Here is a 9,589-nt window from a genome sequence, read left to right on the forward strand (position 1 = left end):
CCGAGTCAGAATAGCCAGAAGCATCATCGTTGTCCTCCTGTGGACCCGATAAGAGAAGCCGGTGTCAGTTATCGTGCTTTGGCAGGCTGCACGTGGGCTGGCCAAGCTCACCTCGCTTGCATCTCTACTGGAGCTGATGAACGGAGGCTCGTCGTCTAGATCATCGAGAATGCCCCCAGCCGCGAGCCCAGCATTCGCAGTGATCGCATGTCCACCAGTAGCACGCTTCTTGCGATGAAGCAATGCGTGTACATGTCCGTGGGTGTGGCTGTTGGGCACCGGTCGCGATGACGCCATGGTCGCTGCCCCCACAAGTAGCCCCTTTGACAGCTCGGAGCTGATGGGATTGCGAAAGTCTGCCGCGATAGACTTGCTCAACGCTCAGCGTTCAGCGCTCAGCAGAGAAAATACCGATCCCTGTGTATGGTGCTTGCGAGCCGCGACTCATGAAGCAATTTCAAGACGTCACCTACAGCAGCACGTATGTCAGCGAACGTCTCGAAGGTAAATAATTGAAGTGCTCCGACTGTTTCATCAATCATCACCCACCTAAAAAGCAACAAGAAGGCTTTTTTGGCAGAGCAATGCATCCGCAGAGGAGAGCACGATACTGACGCAGTGCTGGCGGAGTGCAATTCGGAGTCAGCGAGAAGAGTAGGGTTAAGTGTCCACCCGCTGCTCCCGTAGCACGAACACACACTTGTCGACACGCGAGGATCTCAATGAGATGCGAAGGCCTCGTTGGTGGAGCACCTGTCTTCTCGGTCTTTACCTCAAAATCGACAGTGTTATTCAATACTAGGTGTGATTGAGCACAACGAGATTTGAGCTGCGTCAGCGTCGAACAGACTAGAAACGACGAGCTGCAACGAAATGAACAAGGCGATCACATGGCCACCCATGCCCCCCGACTCTCCCCCTTCCCACCGCCCTCCAGCCTGACGCAAGGACACCTCTTTCGAGCATCTCAGCTTTTGTGCGATGAAAAGACCTTGCACATCACCCTGACGGAGCTTCGAGCGGTTTTCGAGGGCATCATCCCTGCTGCGTTCCAATTCGAAGTGCTTCTGGAGCACATCGTGCTATGTGCTCTTGCTGTCCAAGACTTTGGTCTAAGACAACGTGACGGTGCACATCACGAGGAACAGGCCCTGCTCGCCGCAGAGGCAGTCGCCCTAGCATACCTCGCTCAGGTCCCTTACGTGATCGCGGGCGTACCGGAATATCTTCAGCCCTTCAGAGATATCGTGGCTGAACTCGCCTCCGTGCTGTCGGTTTGGAATGTCTTGGGAGGCTCACAGTGTTTGGATGCGCTGGCGAATGGCGACCAGCAACAGCTAGTGAGGGTCCCTCCAGTTTAATCCGCGTTCCCCGCCTGTCACTGACACGATGGCGCCGAACTCTCCTGGCAGAGTGTACTGGCCTCGAGGACCGCTTTCGATCTCGTTATTAGCAGCGACATTCCCCGAGAATGGCGCGATGCCTCTCGCCTATTGCTCGAATCTGCGAATCGAACACTGACCATGAGTGAAATGAGGGTGCGTCCACTTCCGAGGTCGTGTTAGGTGCCTCTGCTAGAAATTTGACTGTGGCCGCGTTCTTTATGCAGCGCGTCACATCCGTCGTGAATCAACTCCCGGCAGCTTTGCTTCCAGATGCTGACACTACAGTTGGCATCGCTAGGAACAGCAGTCCGCTGGCATTCGAGGTTTTTTCTAGGCTCATTAGCCTGGCCGAAAGCAGCGGAAGGGAAGCGCCAGATCTGATGGCATACTCTAGCGCACTGCACGATCTGCCTCTATCCTTGCGCACTTTCGATCTTTTCTCTCGCCTCCTGCGCAGGGCCGATGTTGTCCATCCTGGCCCCCTCACTCCCGAGAACACAGCTTTTTCGGACCTGATCCGACAATACGCTCTCGCTCCGTTCATCTCTCGATCCATAAATGCAGTCTCACGGCAGGGCGATTCTGGCGACGGGGATGAAATGAGTGACGATGAACGCGCGCGAGGCGTCAATCTCGTGAGTGGAGCTCGGACTGATGTTGCGAGCGGAGACAGAACCAAACTGAGTCGCAACATTGCATAACGGCGCTCCCAGATCTGTCAATTTGTTCTATCGCTGCTTGAAGCCTCCTTGTTGTTCCAATCGGATCCGCTGGCTGAGGCCAACTCTACCAGCGGTGTTCCCAGTGATGCGCTCCTATCACAGCAGCTGCAAGCAGCCGAGCAATATCGCGAAGCGCTGCTTGTAATGCTTAAGCAGTTTGCACTGGCTCACAGTAGGCTCAAAGAAGCAAATGAGTTGTACAAGAGGATTGTTCACGAGAATTGACGATTCTCCACAACGAGAATTGTCACATTTGCTTCCATCATTCACATCCTGGACACTCATACTGATCTTGGTATCAAATTGGATATCAGCGGCCACTTGCGACGCGATCGGAGAAAAATTGCGAGTGTGCCTTCCACTTCAGGCCGAGACAATCCAGACACACATGGAATGCGCGCGCAGATTGCACGCCCTTTTCCTTGCTTTAATGACCCATGCACTCGTTGCCCATGGGCCACCCTTGTGGCTAGTGTATGACCTCACACCTGTCAGCTGCGCATCAGTGAAGAGCTCGCAAACTTGAATCGCGGTTGGCAGCGCCAAAGGGGCGTGTAACGGGGTCATATTTACCACCGCTGGTTCCCACAGGTACATGTACACACTTCGCTCGGTGCCCTTCTGCACGTGCGAGTGCATATCGCAGGCGGCTCCGTCGGGCTCAAGCTGCCGTAGATGACCATCGTGGCAAATTCCCCTGACAGAAACGTGAGTCCAAATCGCCAGGCGTGCCATCCGTGGCCGACTTCGCGTGCTGGATGTTGGAGCGCAATCCGCGCCGGGTCGATCTTGTCGACTTCCACTAGCAGCCAGATGGGATCTGAGTCGGAGGCTCTGACGGAGATAACCAGCACGCCGCACGATGCAAATACAACATACTCACAGTCGATGCGGGGAAGGGTTTCAGACGTTAATGGGTTGACTGTTGCGGGTGGTAGGTGTTGCACCACAGCCGTTGACAGGGGGAGCATTTCCAGATCGTCAAATGAGTGAAGAGTGAGCGGTTAGTTAGAAGACTCTATAGTGGAACTGGTCGCTGAAGGGGTAGCAGTAGACGACTGTGAAATGATGATCGACAAACTTCCAGACCGCATCAGCGATTTTTGCCGGAAGGGGCCGCAGCGTTACAATCGGCTCGACCTCGTCCTTGTGGAGAAACGCTAGTAGGTTGGTGCTGTCGCGAGCGACGAGGAGCTTCTTTCCTTCGTAAAATGCGATAGTGCTACCAGCAGGGAGGTACGCCTGGCCTCGGTCGCACATATCTCCAGCATGCCAAACGCGAGAATGTAATCACGCTTGTTTTTCTTGCTCGTGGCGATGCTCAAGCGGCTGGTGTCTGAACGACGACGAAGAGGTTGGAAATTGAGGGTCAGGGTCATCTTGCGCAGAAGAAATGGTCGAGTGACAAGAGTTTCGGGTTCACACAGCACGCTTTGCTTACCGCCGTTTCATTTTTAATTCCCACGGTACGGTACTTGAGCAGCTTCATCTCGAGATGAAGCGCGAGATGTTTGGCTCAGGCCAAGATCTGAGCTCATCATCAGGACGACTTCCTTGCTTGAGATCGAGGTATATTACCTTTATACCGACTGTGTGTATATTCATACACGAAAAAGTCGAGGCAACGCTCTAAGTACCCTTTGCGACTATTGGAGGACATGATAAAAAAAGGAAGGACTAGGATGCTGAGTGCGATCAGCAGTGACGGCGCGCTGAGGATCATGCAGCGTATGAATATTTGCTCTTTTGCAGATGCAAAGGCGATGATTTGTAGAATGCGGTGAGAGAGAATAATGATGAAGAGCAATTCAGAAGCGGACTGGCACGAAAAGTTGCGACAGGGTGGGATTGTCTGCAAGAAGCTCTCTGTGCGGCGTAGAGAGAAGGCAATCAGTAGGAGAGGTGGGGAATGCATGTCACTTGCTTCAACCTCACAAAAATTGAAACATAGCGATTTGTCTTGAGTCAGCAACATCAGCTTCGTCGGACCCGTCATCATCGACGACGAAGCTCTCTGAATTGTGCTTTGCAAAGTGCTGAAGGCCCATGCGATACTTTGTGAACTGCAATGCTGCATCAAAGGCATGCCGTTCGTCCAGCTTGTCCGCCAGATACGAACTGATCCGGAACAAGGCCTGTTCTGGACTGTTGTTCTGAACTTCTAGAGCGCGTTCTTGCTCTGTCCGACTCTTCTGATACTCGCTGCTGGAGGTCCACGCCGAGTGATCGGTAGCGACGACGCTGCGGCAGAGAGAGTCGAGCGCAACGATAGTAGAGCGCAGCTCCGCGAGTGAGCGTTCATCTGGCCGGACACGAGTGTCGTCCATCAAGATGTCGTGCAGCCGCTCGTGCTGATAGGCGCGATATTGTGTCAACATGGAGCTCACGAAGTCGACGAACGCGTCGAGGGGAACGCAAGGCCCTCGAAAGGGACGCGCTGCTCGACAACCATCATTGAGCACTGTATGAGAGCGATGATGCACTTTCCTGGCGAGCAGCGACGCAGGGTACCTGGAGCACAGGCTCAGAATACTTCCCCTCGAGAGTTTGACAGGCGAGTGAATAAGTGAACAAAGTGCCGTCGTCAAAGCTTGTTGAGACTGCTTCTCCAGAACCCTGATTGGGAAATATGTGTGCTCGGACGACTCCACTTCGATTCACTCGCGTCGCGTCTCTTGTACATCAGCTGTTCTCTCACTCACTGCTCTCGTGCTTCGCTCGGCTGCCGGCAATCACGCCGGAGCGCCAAAGACCGGGCCCTGCCCCAGATGAAAGCCCGGCCTTCCTATAGAAGTGACAGACACCTTCGAACAGGGTGATGATAACGAGGGTCATCTGCTTGTAATGAACGGCTTGGGAACGGATGATATACGGCCCTTGAAGTGCACAGTCGCATTAGGAGCAGCCTGAGCCTGACACCGAACAAGCACCCGCTCGCTGCGAGTTGCTCATGTCCATTTGCGAATATGCCTTCTCGGCGGAGTCGGCCAGTTTTTTGGGCCAAGGCATTCAGCGAAGATCCACTCGAGCCTCGACCAGGCCACGAGGAACACTCAGTGCAACTGGGCTCGGCGTTATGGGAACAGGTATTACAAGCTCGTAGATTGCCTGCGCTGGCTCAAGAAGAACGCGGAGGCGACAGCACGATACATGTGGCCATCGAGTATCCTCGACATACCTCCTCAGGCCGAGGAAGACACACGGCTAAGTGGCCTACTTTGGTCTGCAAGGCAGCTTGCGCCAGAGCATGGCCGGCTTCTGAGGATGGATCGCGCTCCCAGGAAGAAGTGAGGCGGCTAGCTGCTCACAATAAGTTGGCATGATCGAGTTGCTCATCCTGTTCCCGATCTCTTTCAGAACTTCGTGCTAGTGCCTCCAGCACTGGCAAAGCATCTTGGACTTTTCCCTCGCTCCACCCGTCTTGCAGCCTCAACCATCAAATTTCAGCTACATGAGCCGATACTTCTATGCTCGCTGGTGCTCACCACAGGCAACAGCTCAATCATTGGAGACGTTGAAGCGGGAAAGCTGGGCCTGGAAGACGCCCTACAAGGCCGTTTGATTCGCCAGGGAGAGAACCTCACGCTGGGGTTCGGTTCACACGGCGAAGCCATATTCCAGGTCATCATGACAGAGCCGGTGCTGCAGGGGGTCTTTGCTGCAAATACAAATATCACGCTCACATATTCCAGCGCATCAGTGCTGGGCATAGACGACCCAAGCATCTCTCAGGATGGGGTTAGCGAAGCAAGTAACATCTCTGCTTTGGACAATCATGGCAGCACGGCCGAGGACCACGATGGGGCTGACGAGGAAGAGGATGAAGACGTAGTCATTGACGAGAGCTTCCTCTCGCAACAGCTGGGAGGCCTGGACATAGAAGGCGCGTCATTCCTCACACCTACACAGCCGAAATCGGCCGAGGTGAATAGCGAGCGCTCACTAGCATCAGCCCGCGGCAAAGCCACCCCCTTTCATACAGTGTTGCTTGAGAGCCAAGAGCCCGTGCAAGAGGCATATATCGTCTGGAAGGAAGCGAATACCGAAGAGTCGGAAGAAGATCTGGATGAGGAGAGCGTGATTCTTCTCGAAGAAGGTAGTCTGGCGACCATGGGCTCGTTCGACGGAGACTGGATGTTGGCCTCGTTGGCAGGAAAGGACGGCGCCTCGAGCCCGAAAAAACTGGTCCGCGTCTTTGCATCGCGGACGCAAAACCTTTCGGGTGCTAGCGGCGTAGGACCGTCGCGACTGATTCGGCATGCCTTTTTGTCTCCAGTTCTCTATCGCAACCTGCACAGGGGTGATAGCAATAACGTGGGCCCCGCCTCCTCTCGGCAGATCCTTCTGTTCTCGCTGCCTCCGCTCACTGCGAGAGCAAGAGGTAAGGCGCCGGTTCCTTTTGCCGAGTCTCTCACCGTCGGCCGCGTAGCATCACCGATCAGCATTGACAAAAACTATCAGACGCTATTCCTCGATTCCCTCAGGTCCTATTTTCAGGGCCGGCGCAGGGTTGTGCGCAAAGGCGACGTCATTGCCGTTTCGCTTGATGGACGCAAAGTGCGATGGATACATAAGGGTGACGCAGCGGAGGGGAAAGAGCAGCACGGTGGAGGCGAGCAAGCCAGCAGCGGGCCGGGAGAGCAAGATATTGCGGCTTTCGACCTTCCAGCAGCGCAATCGCAAGGAGCCGCATTGCTGCCGACCGCGGTCGTGTACTTCCAAGTTATATCGATCGTTGCAGATTTGGATCCCTTGCAATCGGACGAGTTCGCAGGCGAAGAGCAGCTCGGGTTTCAGTCGATGGCCTGGACGGGTGAGCTTGGCTGCGTGGTGGACAGCAATCTGAGCAAGATGGTGCAGACGGGTGTCAGCAATATCAGGGTGCCCGACGCCACATCTTGGCTCGGTGTACAAGTCGACTCGCCTCCACTGCCGGCTGCCGGCGCGCTGACGGATGAGGGAAGTCCCTATGCCAAGCTTGTCAATCTAGTCCAAGCGACCCTCCTCCCACGCTCTGCCGCGTTTGGCCTGCACCTCACCGTCCTCCTCAAGGGTGCACGCGGCTGTGGAAAGCGGACGGTAGTCCGCTGGGTCGCACAGCATCTTGGCGTTCATCTGTTGGAGATTGACTGCTTCGAGCTGGTCTCCGACACGGAGACCCGCACAGAAGGCACGCTCCGTGCGCGCTTTGACAAGGCAGCAGAATGCGCTCCGGGGATTTTGCTCCTGCGCAACATCGAAGCGCTCGCGCGCAAGGCACAGGCGATGGAGACTGGGCAGGAGCCGCATATGACGTCTGTGCTTACCAATTGCATCAAGGAGCTGCGCGAGCGCACTTCGTTGGCAGGCAAGAAAGGTAAGCGTGCTGTTGCGCTGCCATTACCGGTCGCTGTGTTTGCGACGACAAGTGACCCGGACAAGAGCCCTGTAGGAGTGCTGGGATGCTTCAAGCACGAGATTAGCTTTGAGGCTCCGAATGAGGCCGAAAGGCTAGAGATTATTCAAACTGCTCTCGGTGCCACTGCCCTCAGCCCAGACGTGTCGCTCAAGTCGCTGGCTACACAGACTGCAGCACTCGTCGCCTCTGATCTCTCCAACTTGGCTGCGCGAGCAAAAGCCGCTGCTATTGAACGTCTGCTTAAGGCGATGTGAGTAGAGCTCGTAGTGCTATTCGATTCTTCCTACTGAGACTATGCTTTTCCATTGCAGACCTAGGATTTTTTCCGAAACCAGGCTGCAAGCTGCAGGCATCACTCTTTGCGCAGCTGATCTCGAGGCTGCTCTCGGGAAAGCGAGATCGAACTATAGTGAGAGCATTGGCGCACCAAAGATCCCGAATGTCACGTGGGACGACGTCGGCGGCCTTGCAAGTGTTAAAAACGACATTCTGGATACGATCCAGCTGCCGCTCGAGCACCCGGAACTCTTCAGCGACGGACTCAAGAAGCGCAGCGGCATCCTCTTGTATGGTCCTCCAGGCACAGGAAAGACCCTGCTCGCGAAAGCAGTCGCTACATCCTGTTCGCTCAACTTCTTCTCTGTCAAGGGGCCAGAGCTGCTCAACATGTACATCGGAGAGTCGGAGGCCAACGTACGACGCGTATTTCAGCGCGCGCGAGACGCCATGCCGTGCGTCATTTTTTTTGATGAGCTCGACTCAGTCGCTCCAAAGAGAGGCAACCAGGGTGACTCTGGAGGCGTCATGGATCGCATTGTCAGCCAGCTGCTCGCCGAGCTCGATGGCATGACAGGCAGCAAGGAGGGTACGGACGTGTTTGTGATCGGCGCTACCAACCGGCCAGATCTCCTAGATCCCGCTTTGCTCCGTCCTGGAAGGTATGTGCAAACTTTTAGATGAAGCCGCATCCTGGAAACTGATCCTTCGGTTCAAATCCTCCAGATTTGATCGCTTGCTCTATCTCTCTGTTGCCGAGACACATGGCGCCCAGCTCAATATTCTTCAGGCGCTGACGCGCAAGTTCAAACTGGATCCGGATCTGGGAGACCTCCGCGTCGTTGCCGAGCAATGTCCGTTCAACTTGACTGGCGCAGACTTTTACGCGCTTTGCTCAGACGCGATGCTGAAAGCGATGACGCGAAAAGCTAGCGAGGTTGACGCAAAGATTGGTGCGTACAAGCTAACGGACTGGTTGCATGTTGCTGATTGACCATGCTCTCCTCACCCAGCCGAATTGAATGCTCGCCCCGCACCATATGAGCACCCTTATCCCCTCACCCCGCAATACTATCTCGCCGAACTAGCAAAGCCCGGCGACTGCGAGGTGTGGGTCAACAAGTCCGACTTTGAAGCAGCACTGCGTGAGCTCGTGCCTAGCGTCAGCGCACAAGAGATGGAACACTACCGGCAAGTGCGCTTGAAGTTTGAAACTCCGGAGAACAAGGATACATCTGGCTTTGGAGAGGGAGGCGACGAATTGAAGCAGATGCGCAGGCACTTACAGGACAAACTCAGTGGTATGGGGTACTCGATCCAAGATGGACCGATGCCAGCCCCCGTTGATGGTGGTACCAGCTTGAGCGCCGGTGCTGCTTGCTCGGAGCTCGTTACACCTCAACCACTGTTACTTGTCAATGGTGAATCCCACGCTCCTTCGAAAACAAGCGGCGCAACAGAGCACAAAAATAAATCGAAGGGAAACGGAAAGGGGAAAGCACGCACAATAGATTGAGCTGTACGCAAGTACGTGTAAATAAATGATGTCAATAACTCATATCAGTCAGCGATAGTTGAATGCTTGTGGGTTTTATGATGGCCTGTAGGCACTCTCCAATACCCATGATATCGCTCAGCAGAGTATCATGTCTGTGCGATCTCTTGACAGTCGTTGCTAGCAGCTTTTCCCACTCGCCCGGTAGCGCCGCTGTACTGCTCCGCAAAAAGACACCGTTGTCTGGGGCGCAACGCATACGCGAATAATCGCGTGCTCGCAAGCTGATCTTCCAGGAGTCAACAGATTTCGG

The 9,589-nt window shown here is 54.9% G+C and overlaps 4 protein-coding genes across 4 annotated transcripts; 2 read left to right on the forward strand and 2 right to left on the reverse strand.

Moving 5' to 3' along the window:
* The first annotated feature begins 793 nt into the window (after positions 1–793).
* On the forward strand, positions 794–2,442 carry K437DRAFT_275240 (uncharacterized protein). Its single transcript, XM_013386535.1, has 4 exons — positions 794–1,340; positions 1,413–1,538; positions 1,610–2,020; positions 2,099–2,442. Exons 1-4 carry the CDS (start codon positions 891–893, stop codon positions 2,330–2,332), a joined length of 1,221 nt encoding a protein of 406 aa, XP_013241989.1. The 5' UTR covers positions 794–890; the 3' UTR covers positions 2,333–2,442.
* Positions 2,443–3,693: 1,251 nt separating this feature from the next.
* On the reverse strand, positions 3,694–4,610 carry K437DRAFT_166759 (uncharacterized protein). The gene is made up of 2 exons (XM_013386536.1): positions 4,043–4,610; positions 3,694–3,973 (listed from the first exon to the last, which is right to left on the reverse strand). Exons 1-2 carry the CDS (start codon positions 4,483–4,485, stop codon positions 3,916–3,918), a joined length of 501 nt encoding a protein of 166 aa, XP_013241990.1. The 5' UTR covers positions 4,486–4,610; the 3' UTR covers positions 3,694–3,915.
* A 335-nt stretch (positions 4,611–4,945) lies between these two features.
* Positions 4,946–9,350, forward strand: K437DRAFT_257987 (AAA-domain-containing protein). Its single transcript, XM_013386537.1, has 5 exons — positions 4,946–5,394; positions 5,465–7,755; positions 7,817–8,443; positions 8,508–8,734; positions 8,795–9,350. The coding sequence occupies exons 1-5, from the start codon at positions 5,074–5,076 to the stop codon at positions 9,295–9,297; spliced, it is 3,969 nt and encodes a 1,322-aa protein (XP_013241991.1). The 5' UTR covers positions 4,946–5,073; the 3' UTR covers positions 9,298–9,350.
* Positions 9,210–9,589, reverse strand: K437DRAFT_257988 (uncharacterized protein). Its single transcript, XM_013386538.1, has one exon. It carries the CDS (start codon positions 9,533–9,535, stop codon positions 9,329–9,331), a length of 207 nt encoding a protein of 68 aa, XP_013241992.1. The 5' UTR covers positions 9,536–9,589; the 3' UTR covers positions 9,210–9,328.

This window comes from Tilletiaria anomala, assembly GCF_000711695.1.
Source record: "Tilletiaria anomala UBC 951 chromosome Unknown K437scaffold_72, whole genome shotgun sequence".
Classification (NCBI taxonomy): domain Eukaryota; kingdom Fungi; phylum Basidiomycota; class Exobasidiomycetes; order Georgefischeriales; family Tilletiariaceae; genus Tilletiaria; species Tilletiaria anomala.